This window comes from Tenrec ecaudatus, chromosome 13 (genome assembly GCF_050624435.1).
Source record: "Tenrec ecaudatus isolate mTenEca1 chromosome 13, mTenEca1.hap1, whole genome shotgun sequence".
NCBI classification, from domain to species: Eukaryota; Metazoa; Chordata; class Mammalia; order Afrosoricida; family Tenrecidae; genus Tenrec; species Tenrec ecaudatus.
Genome location: NC_134542.1, coordinates 74,248,148 through 74,264,412, shown reverse-complemented (window position 1 = coordinate 74,264,412; position 16,265 = coordinate 74,248,148). Strand labels below are relative to the sequence as shown.

The 16,265-nt window shown below is 38.9% G+C and overlaps 1 protein-coding gene across 2 annotated transcripts in view; it reads right to left on the bottom strand.

Moving 5' to 3' along the window:
• The window catches only part of COBLL1 (cordon-bleu WH2 repeat protein like 1), a 186,127-nt gene that overhangs the window by 15,284 nt on the left and 154,578 nt on the right, over window positions 1-16,265 (bottom strand). Inside the window, exons 8-12 of one of the 2 annotated variants that reach the window (XM_075529557.1) lie at window positions 11,893-12,046; window positions 11,401-11,463; window positions 9,790-9,909; window positions 6,158-6,392; window positions 5,053-5,144 (exon numbers count right to left, since the gene is read on the bottom strand). In XM_075529557.1, coding sequence (XP_075385672.1) covers window positions 5,053-5,144; window positions 6,158-6,392; window positions 9,790-9,909; window positions 11,401-11,463; window positions 11,893-12,046 — 664 coding nt within the window. The remainder of the gene's footprint in view (window positions 1-5,052; window positions 5,145-6,157; window positions 6,393-9,789; window positions 9,910-11,400; window positions 11,464-11,892; window positions 12,047-16,265) is intronic. The other variant, XM_075529558.1, reaches the window with a different exon arrangement.

The following is a 16,265-nucleotide window of genomic DNA, read 5'->3' as shown; positions in this document are numbered from 1 at the left end:
GAAAACCTTCAATGTCTGCCGCCCCCAAACCTTGGTTTAAATTCTAGAGGTAATTCTGGGCTCACTAATTACATAAAGGCAAGCAATGGCAATAGAATCTAAGGGACTGGACTGGAGCCAATTAAATGTTCTTTAAGCCCTCTGAATCTCTCAGTATGCTCATATATAGACAGGTGAAATTATGTTCTACAATGCTATTATATTTTATAGCATTCTGTAACTCTTAACAGGATGGGATATCACCTAGGACAAACACTCTGTTGACGGGTAGCCATTTGTCTTGTAAGTAAAGATGGCCTATTTCCATCTGTGTACACAAAAGCAAGGCATTCCAACTGTAGATTTTTTGCTCTCCTATGCTTTTCGTTTTGATTCCCCTTTCTGTAACCCCATTGTGTTGATGCTCCATGCCTTACATTAAAAGAGAAGCAACCCCAAGAAATGTCTGTTGCAATTACAGCAGGCAACTCCAGACACAAACAGAATCGAAGTTGATTCTCTTGCTAAGGAGGTATCCGGCTAAGGACTTTGAGAAGACTTTCTTCATGGGCCTCTCTGGGTGATTTCAACCCCATTAAAAACAATCACATTGCTTTTGATTTTTCTCTGTGGAAAAACATTCTTATTCTTCAACAGTCAGAGCTCAAGTGGAGGAAGCAATCTCCCTCCCCCTGCATGGCCTCCCCTCTTGGTTCTAATTCAGTCCTCCAGATACACAAAGAATTGGCCTGTCCCTAAGCTAACAAAGCAACAGCAGGCTGGCTGAGAACTGGAGTGAGGCACCTGGGAGGAAACAAAGGTGAATTCGTGGGCCCTGCGCCTCTCTGCTGAGCTACGTGCTCTCAGCGCTGACTCACAGGCTCAGAAGAAGCACCTCTCAAGCAGGACCCTCAGCCCTCAGCGTGCACACCCTTAGTGCCTCTCCCTGTTCAGAAATGGCAGCTGTATCTCTCACGTGAAAGCCAGGTGTCTTGAGAGTCAACACGAAAGGATATCAGGTATTTTCTATAGTTTTATCATTGCCTACTTTTACCAGTAAGCAGAGGAGATTGCATTTATTGCTTAGATTGTGTAACTTAAAGTAGTTTCTAGGTTTAAATAAAGAAAACACATTCAGGCAAAAAAAATCATGCTGTCATGTAAACACATGAAAAAAGTTTTAAAATATCGTCACATTTTAATATCCTGTTGAATTATCAATTATTTGATTGTGATACCAAAACCACACAAACAGTATTATCACAACTCAGAGACCTAGAGGACAAAGGAGAACTGTTCCTTAGGGTTTTAGAGACTATCAATGCGTATAAAAAGATGAGAAAGTCTTATTTTTCTCCCATGAAGCAGCTGGTGGGTTTGAATGGCTAACCCTATAATTAACCCATGGTAGTTAACATTATATTATGTTGTAAGGTTCCGAAATTAAATATATAATTTAAAATGTAATACACTTTTTACACTTTCAAAGTAGAAGAGGTGTAACAACTACTGGTCTGTATTTTTCTAGTGCAAAGAGAAAGAAGGCAACGGCTCAAAGAAAAAACCCCATCATTTACAGGACTAAAAACCGCAGCCTCCCTGATCCTGCAGAACAAGTCCTGTGCCAAAAATGAAGAAGAAGCAGAAGCAGCAGTCAGACATACTGGACCTACAGGCTCGAGGATGCCTTTTACGCTGAGCTATTCTTCACATTGGGAGCTGAACACCTCACCTTGATGGTCACCTTTCAGTCAAATCGTAAGTTGGCTCACAAACTAAACAATATCACCTGTGAGTACCGTGTTCCCTTTGAATGATCGTCTAGAGGAGACCACGGCGTCAAACAATGTTGACCCTAAACCAAGGACGTGATGAAAAGAGGTGGGGTGCGGGAGGAGAAAAGGGAGCAAATTTAATGAAAGCAGACCACCAGAATAAAAATGGTGAGAATGTGCCCACATCGTGAAAAAATGTAACCAGTGACACTGAATAGGTACAGAATTTGTTAAAGGAGAAACTGATTTGTGGTGTGAACTTTCATCCAAAATATCATTAAAAAGATCCTCAAAACAGTTCAAAGTATACAATACTATCACACGATGTATTATCTTTATGATTAAATTTTCTCATTGTCTAATAACATCAACTACTGTGATTTATAAAATTAGCAACTATGGAAGAGGCCCATTTCTGCCTTTCCTGAAATCTGAGGGGTCCTTAAAGAGTTTATAGAGGGAAAAAAGAGTTTATGGGGGAAAAACTATGATTCTTTGCTTCTCTTTTAATCTATGATCTTTTTATTCCACTTTCAAATGAACTTTTTAGAAGCCCCCATGTATTCTGAGTTCACAACTCGTTTTTAATACCTATATGAAAATATCTCTATGAAAAACATGTCATTGTATATATAAAATGAAAGAACAAAAGAAATGGTGCTGGGCGTCATCAGGAAATGAGGCTAAACATACTTCTTTATCTCCTTTATTTTTCATTTCATTTTATTTTTTTTAAATTTATCTCTTCATGGCAGTAGGTCTGGTTTTGGGTGGGATAGGGATCTCCTAGTTTATACAATAGAACCAATTTTTAAAAGCAAGTAGGTATATAAACATATTTTTAATTTCATCCCTATAGTCAACCCTAATGTACTGGTTTTAAAATTGGATTTCTAAGAATAGCATCTGGATTTTAAGGCTTGTCTTACAACCAGTAGCCATCTCAATAACATGCTAAGTTCACAACAAAGGAGCACACCAGTCTGTGTGATGCAAGAACTGTAAATAATCAAAATTCAAGATCAGAGGAGGGACTTGTATTAGTTTAAATTCTAAGTGGTTAGGTATTTTCCACAGATGGCCAGTAGAGGGAGGGGGCGGCTCTTGAACTCTCATCCTTCCCCTACTCAAAATTGACATGGACAACTTCATCATGAGATAATGATTTAAATAAGCACATCCCTCTGTCACCCAGTTGATTCTGAGTCATAGCGACTGTGGGAAAATGGGAAAATATTTCAATTATAGATGCAGATAACAGATACTATTGATTTTAAAAATCACCAATAGGGACAAAGGTCATTGCAAATCAAGTACAAATTAATTATTATGTAAATATACTTGTCACTCTAGCAGTAAACTGATATCAAAATCAAGCGCAAAAGTTTGACAATGATTTTTAAAAGTGCAAGCAGCTTCAGGTCAAGACATTCTCAACAGGAATGCCACTGTCATCTTAGTCATGCTATGAGAAACTGAATCAAAAGGAAAATAGGGAAAGTATATACTTTGGACATCAATACGGTGTGTCATTCTGGTATTAATTATGGAGGAACATGAGTAAAGGATTACATACTTAACTGATGTACATATTACACACATGGGTTTCTACATTAGTACAACTGGCTATCCTGTGAGGCTTCAGGAGCCAGTTTCTTATATTGTGCATTACATTTCATCTTCTATTGATTTAGTGTCTTTAAAAATATATTTTTAGACATTCAATTCTATAGTACCTATTTTATAAAGTTATTGTACTCAGAATTTTACAAAATGCAATATGAAATTTAAACACATCAGATCTAATTTCTCTGATCCAAGACTCTTGGATTTAGTTGAGGATTCAAGGACATATTGAAGTACATGGATGCTAGTAACTAAACATAAAAGCCAACGAAGTGGTCAGACATGACTAGAAGTCAATGGGCAATGACAGGCAGCTAAAAGTTTTCCATGCCAAGAAAACATGAGCACAGGTCTCATAATAGAACTGAGCAAGCCAAGGGCTCAAGTAGAAAGAATAGGTCTTGAAAATGATGATGGCAACATATGTACAAATGTGCTTGACACAATGTATGAATGAATGGATTGTGATTAGAGCTGTACAAGCCCCTCAATTAAATGATTTAAATTAAAAAAAAAAGAACTAAGCAAGCAGTGTCATGAGCAAGGATAGGTATTATCTTGAATTGGGGATGGTTTTGGAAATAGTGGGAAATAAAGTGACATCATTAGATGGGTTATTCCTTGAAAATCATATAGGCATCTGGCTAGACCAGAGCATGTCCACTGGTACAGATAAGAGCTGGAAACACAGGGAGTCCAGGACAGACAAGCCCCTCAGGACCAATAATGAGAGTAGTGATACCACGAGGGTAAGGCAAAGGTGGGGGGAGAAAAGGGGGACAGATCACATCGATCTACATATAACCCCTTCCCAGGGAGGACGGACAACAGAAAAGTGGGTGAAAGGAGACATCATTGGTCAGTTTAAGACATGAAAAAGTATTAAATTATGAATTAGCAAGGATTCATGGGGGAGGGAGGGAGAGGGAGGGAAAAATGAGGAGCTGATACCAACGGGTCAAGTAGAAAGAAAATGTTTTGAAAATGATGATGGCAACATATATCAAATGAGATTAACACAACAAATGTATGAATGAATTGTGATAAGAGCTGTCTGAACCCCCAATAAAATGATAAAACAAGAAAAGAAAATCACACAGGCAAATTGAAAGTGGCCTGGTGGCTTAGTGAGTTACATGTTGGTCTGCAGCTTTCTTGATGTCAGCCAGTTCAAACTCACCAGCTGCTTCATGGCAAAAAAAAAGTTTTCTGCTCCCATAAAGATTTACAGCCTTGGAAACCCAAATGCAGCAGTTGTACTCCGTCCTACAGAATCTGACCCGCCTTGATGGCAGGGGTTTGTTTTTGGTACAGTTGGTAGAAAGAGAAGAGGTCACAAATAGATCCTGAGTTTGCTTGTGTGTTTTTTTTTTGTGGGGGGGAGTAAAATAAGTAGTACACACAGTCTTTAAGCGCAGACTTTGGAGGAATATTGCCTGAGCACAAATCTTAGATCCACCACTTGACTGGTGGCAGGATTTGGTCATTTTTTTTTGGCTAATCATCTGTAAAATGATAGATATATCATAAATGAGACAGGTAAAAACGAGTCAATATTAAAATTAAATGAGTATATATACACACACACACACACACACATATATATATATTGTTAAGAATAGTAAAAAAAAGTACTTTAAAGGTGTTGCTGCTCACTGTTCATGTAACTTACCATTCTCTTTGTTTGAGCCCAATGACGTCAGGGGTTGTACACTGTCAAGTGCTGTCTCTTCATGGCTTGTATTAAGCACAATGTGTGGTCCTCTGTAAGACAGGACAGTGTATATTATCTATTGATATCATTCATTCACACACACACACACACACACACGATGGGAGAACAGGCAATAATTTCCAAAGACACAGTAATCTTCCATTTCATCCAAATACTAGAAATTTATAATAGCAAAGGGGAAAAATACACTGAGAGGGTATATTGCTTTTTAATCCTTAGCTATTATATGACAGTCTTCTTACAAAGGAAGATGAACAAAGTTTGGCAAAATGGACACGTTTTATTTTGTAATTATGAGGTATTCGACTTGTTTGTAAAGGAAACTAAATGATGCTCTTTAGATTGAACCTGGCAGGCTCAACTGTGGACCCAGGATATAGATTGACCTCACGGATACCTTTCCTGAGGAGAGAATTGTTTACTGGAGGCGATGCCATGCAAATCAGTGCACAAGTTTGATAAAGGTGGTTCATTTGGTTTCATTGAGTTTATTTTTATTCATTGTGTAGCATTTCAAACTCAATATAAGTGGGGTATCTTCCAGTCTGCAGTTTCTATGATCAATAGTGTCCACATGCCTCTCACTTTCCCCTGAGATGATGTACTGAGTACTTGGGGGAACTAGTCTCCACATCATAAAACTGACTATAAGAAATGACACTGGCTAGCTCATAGCCTATCCCAATAAGTAGAATTGTGCTTATTTACCAGACATCGAGAATCCTGGAGGATTGTATGTGGTGAAAGTTGAGAAGTAAATGCATTTAATCTAGGTCTAGATAAAAGGCAATCAACAAAAACCAAACCAAACCAAACGTTTGAGTCATACGGTTTAACTACACGCTCAGTTTACACATCTCAGAGGGAAACAGAACTGCCGAAACTCATTTTCCTTACCTGCAGCTCCATGCTGACATATTAAAACACAAAAGACTATTAATACAGATTTTTATGATACTAAAAATGCTGGAGTGAATCTAAAACCAAAGTGCTGGTTATCTTTGCTAAACATATAACATCTCTGTTTCAGAAGACTACTTACTGTCCATCTGGGGTTTTAGCTTCTTGTGTTTCTTCCTCGGAGTTTTGGGAGGCCTCTGCAGTATCATTGCCGAGGGCTGAGTTGGGATCCTTTTTCATAGTATTTGTTACACCAGCAGATCCAAAAGGACTATCTTTTGACTTCAGAGAAATATTTTCAGCCTCACACTTAGGCACTTCAGTCAGTTCTTCCTTTTCATCGATCTCTTCTAGACTATAATCAGAGCTGATTCCAGCTGCAAAGAAATGTGGATATACTAAATATTAACGTCTCTCATTCATCCCATCAAGGGAGGGATTCTTGAAATAATTAACTGGACTCTTCAATTCTGATTTAAGAATGAAATACTTTTCAACAGTGGATAATCATATTAATAGATTATTTTAGACAGATAATTCCAAAAATAATATACTGTCATTTTGATCTTATTCAGGGTAGAAACAGATCATTTACACTCCAACTTTAAATTGCATATTTAGGACTATTTCTCTCAATTAATTGCTATCTATGCCCAGGCCAATCGTCTTCCTAAAAGAAAATCCAAAGAACATGAGATTTTGCTTTAGCTAAGAGTCAGCACAGCAGGATTGATCCTTATTATGCTTTATGATCCTTACTCATCCCCTACATCGACTAATCGGCATCTCCAGAAGGTAGGACAGAGCAGTTTTAATGTGCAATCAAGAGTAAGAGTAACTGACCTGCTGTATTTTTATGCAAATAATAGACGCAGAACATGGTTTTATGCCAACCATAAAATCCCCGTGCCCTGTTTCATAAATAGTCTATGTGTGGGCATTATTGACAAAAACATGATTTAATAGATTAGTAACCAACAGAATGATTATGATACCACAAAATTAATTTTTATCACCCACAGTCTTAGAGGCAATGCCTCTAAGCTTTTAAAAGTTTTTCCCAGTATATTACTAGAAGATATAACGCACAAATTTTACCATTGCGTTGCCATTGAATTGATCGTGACTCATAACAGCCCTATCCGTGCGGGGCTTCCCAGGCTGCAAATGTTCACAGGACACACATGGCGCACCTGGCGGGCTTGAAGCCCCACCTTACAGCTAGCAGTCCGACACTTACAGGGGCATTCATGCAGACTGGCACGTTTCCCTCTCTCTTTCGGTTGGTTGATTTCACACAAATGGAAGCATCCTATGCTCAATGATGCCCATCCTTTTCCCTCTCTTACTGTAACCCAAATGTCATCCTATATCAATGTGTATGTGATTACTTTGAATAGTTATGGTTGCTATTTCACTGAATAAAAATATATCTTATCATTATTCCTCAGTGCTGACAACAATCTGACAGCAAGGCAAATGAGGAGACATCCTAAGTAGGCAGTACCCAGAGTTACTATCAAGACAAGTTTTGAAAATAAATGTACAGAATGAGGTTTGTGGGCTTACTGAAGTGTACTTAGACACATCCATTTATAGAACAGCAGTGAGCAGGCTGTATGTTATCATGAGAAGGAAAGACGAGTTATAGCATTATAGTGACTGGTACATCTACAAAATGTAATAAAAATGCTTGAAGGATATTGAGGGCATTTAAAAATACATTTTTAAAGTTTTATCTTGAGGTACAGATGTCAAAGAATGCTGTTTGTCTCTCCTTTTTCAAACTGGGGAAGATTAAAGGTATTTTCTTGCAAAAATAATTACATAGATTTCTCAGGAAATGTTTTTAAATAGCTGCAGTCTAAGTGAATTTTCATATAAAGGTGCTTCAAAAAGTTGGTGTAAAAATGGACCTAAATGAAATGTAATTTTGTCATGAAATTTTGAAGTCCCCTCATTCAGATGTAGAGAAGTCTGGTGATGTGGTGGCTGGGTGTTGCACTACAAACTCCAAGGTCAGTAGTTAGAAAGCACCAACTGTTTTGTGTTCCGCAGGAGGAAGATGAAAGATGAAGCATTCTACACCTGTAAGGAGTTCGTCTAGGAGCTCAGAGGGGCAGTTATACCCCGCTCTACAGGGTTTCTATGAGTCAGCAGTGACTCAGTAGCATTGAGTTTTGTTTTCGAATGTGTGTAATAGTTGGCAAAGCATGCACTGTCATCAAATGGGAAATAATCATTACATACATGTGTAATATGTGCTTATAATGGCATATATTATTTACATAATTTTAAGGCCCTATCTTGAGAAAAAGGTAAAGTAGTGCTGGTTTAGATGCTAATGTAATTTATAAAAGAAGCCTCAATATTAAGTTGTCTTACAAATTACATTAACTGAAGTAACACTTAGTCAATTACTGATTGCTATCCTTTCCCATTATTCTCTTGAGATAGGTGATTTTTCTTAAGAACGACACCTTACTGAGAAATCAGCCTTAATTTCTTAAAGTTTAAGTAATTGATATTATTTCAAATTAGTTTTCCAGAATTGCATAACTTGATAGATAGTCATCCGTAAATATCATAAATACTATTTAAATATCATAAATAGTATGCTTCAAAAGCATACTATTATTAAAATGTCTCAGAAATGGCAGGTTTTTAAAAAAATTTAATTACCCAAGAGAGTTTTCATAGATTGTTTTTTGGCTTAACTTTGGCTTTCCTTAACTTTGAAAATGTTGAATTTTTCTTTGTTAGCTAAATAGGCTTAATCCAATGGCCAACGTTTAGCCCTATAAAACAAAGAAACTGGGTTGGGGGTTGTGAGCAATGCAGTTAAATAATTTTGGCAAACATCATACCACAAACATTATTCTCTCAGCCTTACAAATTTTAAAGGAGTATTTTGTTGCAAACAACCCAGACTGTCCAAAATTTTATTGCGGTATTTGTAAGATTTAACAACGGCAAAGTTTAATGTTGAAAACTTCCAAATATTTTTAAAGTTCAATCTAAATTTATTTTATCACATTTCAGTTTTATATAAACTTCCCCAAACCCCAAACAAAACTGACTGACATTGAGTTGATGCCAACTCAACGGGACCCTGTAGGACGGGGCAGAACTGCACCTGTGGGCTTCCAAGGCTGTAACTGCTTGTAGGAATAGACAGCTCCATCCTCCTCAGGAGGAGCTCCTAGTGGTTTCCAACAGCTGACTTTAGTCACAGCCCACACGTAACCACTATGCCACTAGGGCTCCATTCAAAAATTGGACAAAATCATGTAAGTAAAAAAAAATTATATACCTGTAAAGTTTGTTAAAAAACAATATAAGCAACGCCAGAAAAGCCAGTCAAAACCAATACTCTAAAAATGATCTACACCTAGAGAGCAAGAGGTATTCAATAAATTATATATAAAGGGCATTAAAAAGGTCATGGGGAAAAAACTATCTTTAATTCCACATTTCCAGGAAGTTTTTAAAGCTTGTGTGTGTGTGTGTGTGTGTGTGTGTGTGTGTGTGTGTGTGTGTATGTAAAGCTAAAAAGAAGTTGGGAAACCTTCAGAGTCCTTATACTGTCAAAGTCATGCATTTGGTTAGGAAACACAAACACTGAACACACATGAAATTTTCAGTAAAAGAGGAAACACTATTTGTATTTCAAACATGTTTTACACAAGGGTTCCACAAGTACCGGAATGTGTAAGTAATAATTTCGGAATGTGCATTAAGCACAGCCTCAGAAGAAGAGGCCCCACCACCTACACGTCAGGGATGCCACAGCTCCCTCCGAGGTCCCAGAGCGCTCAGAAAGCCAGGTTCCGTCGGGCAGCACGGGCGCGGCGCACTGGTCATGACTGGGGAGCCCAGGGCCAGGGGAGGCTTCTGCTAAAGAAGTAGAATCTGTGGAAATGCACTTAGACAACAGAGTTACGGCAAGCAGAGGCCAGGAAGCGTTCTGGAAGGAACCGCATTTGTTAGCTCATATTTACAAATGCATTAAACAAGAAGAGATAAAGGGAAAAAGAGAGAGAAAGAAGCAGCAAGCAAAGTTTGAGCCCACCCTCCCGCACTTTTTTCCGATAGAAGAATCCCCCTAATTTCACTTAAATGATTTAAGTGAACATTATTCAGTGAATTTCCTTTGTGGAACAAAACTATGCCATTGATATTATTCTAGGTAGGATCTGAGAGAAAAATAATTACCATTCGTCTTATATAATAGTAGTATTTTTAATCACAAAGAATTTGTATACCTTATTTTATAAGACACGTGAATATTTACAAATTCCTAAACATCACTTAAAGATTAAAATTGAGGAGCACTTGGTTGCCTCTTGAATTTTTTCAGGAAGAGTGAATATAAATAATAAAAATTAAGTAGAAATATATTAAGCAATTTTCACACCTATCAATTTATTCCCATACTAGAGTCATAATAGCATTTTTATGGTATTACTCATTCATTATGTTCATTATAGAAAGCTTACATGCAAGGAATAAGATATATAGTAGTTAATAAGTAGTTACTGTGGAAAATACAGAAAAATGTTAAATTAATTTGGCTGAATTTTTATTTATTTAAAGAAATAGAACATATTTTCATTATAATAAAACATCAACATTAAATAGTGCATACCAAGGATGAGATGCCATCGAAAATTTGTGGGAAAATGGGATGAAAAGATAATGGGATTTTCTCATGAACTTTCTGAAGTTCACTCTGAATTCATAGTGGGGCAATTGCATAAGAAATTTTCTTCTTTTTTAAAAAAAGAGAAAGACATTTTCTTCTAAGCATAACATAAAAGGATCATTCTAGCTGTGAGGTGTCATTACTCTGGGAAAACCTGCCACCGAGTTGCTTCCAACTCAGAGCGACCCTATAGGGCAGAATATAACTGCCCCTGTAGATTTCTAAGGCTGTAAATCTTTCTGAGAATATGAGTCTCATCTTTCTTTCAAAGAGTGGCTGACAGGTTCAACCTGATGACCTTGTAGCTAGCAGCTCAATGAATGCACAATTCACTGTGCCCCCAGAACTCCTTACTCCGGGGAAGGAGGCTGATAAATGTTAGCTTGACCTTGTATGAGAAACAGCAGATGATCTCATAGGGAACTGATTCCAGTATCACTCCGGAGCTGAACAGGTGAGCACTGTCAGTTTCATTCTTTTAGCCCATGGTGAGGACGGGTGTGGAAGGGTTGATTTCAGGACACATGGGATATGTCAGGATACTTGGGAAAATCTGGGAAATGAAGTTAGGGGATCTGGGTCTCTTCCACATAGAGAGTATTATAATTGGATTTGTTCTTTAACTGTGACCAAAGTTCTTCCCTCGGTAATCACGGAAGAAGCGCGTAAGTGTCTCGTACCTGGGCTGGACAATCCTCCAGGAGAGCTTGCTTCCGAAACGCTATCTGTAGGAGGTGCTTCTACTGGCGGGGTTAGAAGAAAGAAAATAGCACACCTTAAAAAAATCACACTTTCAAATGAGACAATTTCATAACTGGTGTAGCTATTTTGTAAAGAGATAAGCCCCCACCTTGCTAAAAGCCAGTTCCCACTCTAGTTCTGACACAACTAAACACCACTTAGATCCCCATGTTGGTCCATCCTGCAATGTCAGTATCGCTCTGAATAAATTCATGAATGTTATCAATGTAAAATAATAGATCTGTGTAATCTGTCATTTAGTTCTGCTATGGGCCAGACTTTAAAGAAGCAATTAAGTAAAAACCAGAGATTACTTTAAAAAACTTAAGGAAATTATTTGACAATAAAAATGTATGGCCTATATACTTTCTACTGTCTATATTAAATAAAACACAATCTGCATTTAATGTTAACAGAAAAGGTAACATTACCTGCCATGTGGCTATTGTCATCACTTTGAGGCACGGGCACTTTGGAGGGTGGCGATGGCGCTTTTCGCTTTGTCCTTCTCAAAGACGAGCTCCCCAGGGACTTGCTGCTTAGAGACAGTGAGTCTGTCCTCACCATGCCTGCTCCACAGGGATCCTTCGGGGGAAATGACCAAATATAACCCTCGACTTAGAAATTCACATCGAGTCTAAGAAGGCACCGACCTTTCTGTCACATACATCATCTTCCCAAATGGAACAAAGTAGGGCATTCATTCATTCTTTAGAAAAAACACCAAAAAACCAAACACCCCAAAACATATTTATAGAACAGCTACCATGTGCCAAATGTTGGGCCAAGAGTTGCCTAAGCTAAGAAAAACAAATGACAGTTTTTCACAAGAAATTCTGTCTATGATAGGAGACTGACATGCAAACAGCTCATTCTCATATACAAGGAGTTATAAGCAATAAAGCTAAAAACAAACTTTCAATGAAAAATCGAGAGGAAACATTGGAAGTACAGAGTTGAGAAGGCAAGAATACATCGAGGTGAGGAGAGCTGGACTGATGGAGCTTCCTCTTTTGGGTGCTAATGTATCAACAACACATCAACAACCCTGTCAAAAATCTGTATGGCTAGTTGTGGCAAGGTCCTTTGAGGTTGCTGACTCCACAAACGCTTATGTGCACACTCCTGCACGTGACTGTCGGCCACACGACGCCGATCCTGCTGCAGAAGCTCGCTGTGGCCGCCTGACCGACAGCCATGTCATCTTGCTCTTCCCTTGGACAACAGTGCTTGAGAGAGTTGTTCGCAGGTTTCATCTCCCACTGGAAGCCTTCTAATCCCTTCCCTGCATCTTCTCCACTGGAATGATCCCCAGCAAAGGGACCAGTGGCCACGACATGATTCAATGAGCAGTCGTTCTCAAAATGGCACGTACTTGCTCTTAGCAAGACTTCGAGTTGAGGACCCTCTTCTCTTTAACATGCTTCCTCCCCCTTCCAGTGGCCCTTCCTTTGGACAGGTTTCCTTTCTCCATCGGCTTCTTTCTTAATCTGGTGACCTAACCAACCCCGGTGTCACGGAGGGCGCGGTCCCTGGGTACTTTCTTAGACTCCGTCTTACTATCCTGGCGACGGCCTCTGTTCCCGTGGGTTTAAATAGTCGCACGCCGATCGAGTCTGTTTTTGTCTCCATCCTCTCCTTTGCCCTTCAGACGACGTCTACTCTGTGAAAGACATCCAGCTACTTTTTCACATGTCAACTGCTCTGTTTATCCAAGTCACCCTCACTTCTAGCCAAAGGACTTTAAGAACCTTCTAGCAGGCTCCGTGGTTCCACAATGCTCCCCACAGTGTGTTCTGTCCTGTTTAAACTTGCTTGATCGTTGTAATGGAGAACACCTACAGCGATCCACATGCCAGCTCAGGGCTGCTCTCTCCACAAGTCCACGGCAGTGACGTCTTCACATCGGGCAGTCGTTTTCATCCTCCTTTTCCGTGGCGTCTCCCCCATCGACATCAGTGTCCCCCAAGGCCCCCAGCTAATCCTTTTAGGTGCAGTTGTCGATTTGACCCCATACCAGGAGTTCTTAAAAGAACACAGTGAAAAAAAAAAAAGAACATAATGCTCAAGGAAAACATGTATTATTTATGAAGCAAAGCTACTGCTTGCTTTTAATCCAACTTCCAGGGGGTATATTTGGTTTAAGGTTTATAGATTATTCCAGGGCCATAGTTTTAGGGGTCTGTTGAGCCTCCATAGCTGAGTAAAGTCAGGAGTCCAAGAGAACAAAAATGCTGCTCTCCAATAGTACTTTTTAACAGACCAGACAAGGATCTTATTAAAACATGCATCAGAGTAGGTCACTTGGTTCCCACCTCTGCTTTCTCACTGGCACAGAAAAGTCAAAGTCCAAATGAATTTCATATATATATAAACTCAAAGAAAGGTATTGCTTTCTAACCAGCATTCTTAAATCCTATTTCTTCCCTCAGGGCTAATAATGAGAGTAGCAATACCAGGAAGGGAAGGGGAAAGTGGGGGAAGAGAGGGAACTGATCACAACGATCTACATATAACCCTCTTTCTGGGGGATGGACAACAGAAAAGTGGGTGAAGAGAGACATAGGTCAGTGTAAGACATGAAAATAATAATAATTTATAAATTATCAAGGGTTCATGAGGGAGAAGATACCAAGGGCTCAAGTCGAAAGAAAATGTTTTGAAAAGGATGATGGCAGTAAATGTCCAAATGTGTTTGACACATGGATGTATGCAGGTATTGTGATAATAGCTGTATGAGTCCCCAATAAAATGACATAAATAAACAAATAAATCCTATTGCTTGCTTGTGTATAATTTGTGCACTCCTGTCAGTTTCCCAGTAACTGTCCTTTCGCACTTGTCAAGGCTGTGTTTCCCAGCACTTCGGGTCCGCATCTTATGTAACTTGTGAGAGCCACAGCGGGTTTGCATGTTGGAAGGCAGCCCAGGGTAGTGGTTACCAAACAGATGGGCTCTGGAATCCACATCAGGGCTCAACCAGGAAGCATGCCATTTGACTCTGTGACCTTCAGCGATCACATCTATAAGATGGGGAAAGTAGTCGTGCCTGCTACTGGCTGGAATTCTTCACCGGAACGACAGGTAAAACACTGTGCACAGTGCCTGGCATACAGTGCATGCTGCACGAACACTCAGTAATCTTATTACGTGAAATCTGTCTATTCCAAAGACTGCAACAGTCCTTTTAAATAAAATATGTAGTCGAGAAGAAGGTAATTACTCTAAGATTGTCCTTCCTGCGTGGCAGTGGTGGGGGGTTCTATTAAGCATGAGGGGCCGTTATACTCAATCTCATTACCACAACCGTGCCCAGCATTCGGGGACCGACCTATCCTTAGTCTACTACAAAAGCCAAATTCCACAATTATCTAAAAACTCCTTTTAAAGAAACTTAAGACAGCTTTATCACACCTTAGGAAAATTTAATAAAAGTTAAATTAAAATATCAATTTTTTAAGTCCCGATGGTGCATACATGAATGTGTGTTACATTACAGTGTACCCATGAGAGGCAGAACCCAATGGTACTGCCTTGCTTTTTATTGAATCATACAAGTTTTCTGCCTTTAACACCGTGAAGTCTTGCCATTTTTATATCACTTGTTTTAGTGGAAAATACGTAAGTACTTTTTTTCTGACAGATTTCTGTCTTATGCAGGCTCTGACTTTCACACGTTTTACTGTATATACTTCTGAAATATATAAGAAGTAAATGCAATGTGAAGAACTAAAGTCACAGAACTACTTACAACTTTAGATTTTGCCACCAAGCTTCATTTACTTTGGTCAAGCTATCACTGAATTTAAAAAAAGAATTAGGGGATAAAATTATTTTAAAGCCCAAAGGGTTAACTAAATCAAAAACCCAGAAGTTTCACCTGACTGAGGGGTTCAGCTTGGGTTAATGATTAGCTATATTCAATGATTCACTCTACTGAGAGTCACTGATAAGTCTGCCTGCTATTGGAGAAAGCTGCACCTGTAACAGGCGCGCTCATGGCCGACTGATGGACTGTGAAAGGAAAATGCCAGAGACAAGCTGCACACACCGGCGAAAGTGACAAGGTCACATAGAAAACAACGCCAGGTAGCTACTTCCCTCAAGTTCACACCCAGATCAGAAGTCAACAGATCACAATGTACCAGATCTAGTTGAAAACAGAACCACAGAGCCTTCAATAGGTGACCTGAGTATCAGCTCTGTGCTATTTATTAGTTGACCTGTTAGTCATGGTTGAATTATAAGGTGTGGGTCAATGAAATTAATATACTCTTTTCTTTTGGCTTCTGTTTTGTCCAAGAGATTTTATATGTTGCCCGGCAACCAAATCGCTTGCAGGCAGAATTTGGGTTGAGTAGCATCTTGTCTCTGTTCAAAGATGGCTAATTTGGAATGTGTATTGGTCACCATCTCTTTATTTTTTTAATAGTTGGGATTTAATACATATATGATATCATTCCATGATTCAATCACATCAAATACAATGTACAATTGCTACCACAACCAGTTTCTAGACATTCTATTTCTGCATGGGCTCCTTGACATCTTCTCCCTTGTACTTCACCACTGTACCCCATCTTCCTTCCAAAATTAATATATGTTGGATCCCCAAAAAAGACCTAAAGAATACTGGTGGGAAAATAAGAGGAGGGAAAATGAAATAAGGTATAAAAATCTAGTGGCTCAACTTCAATGATCATGTTAAATATGTCTATTTTAATCTTTCAGTTTTTTACCTTTATTATTTATGGCATAATTCTACCTGGGGGAGGGGAGGGTTGTTAGATGGCGCTGAGCTGCC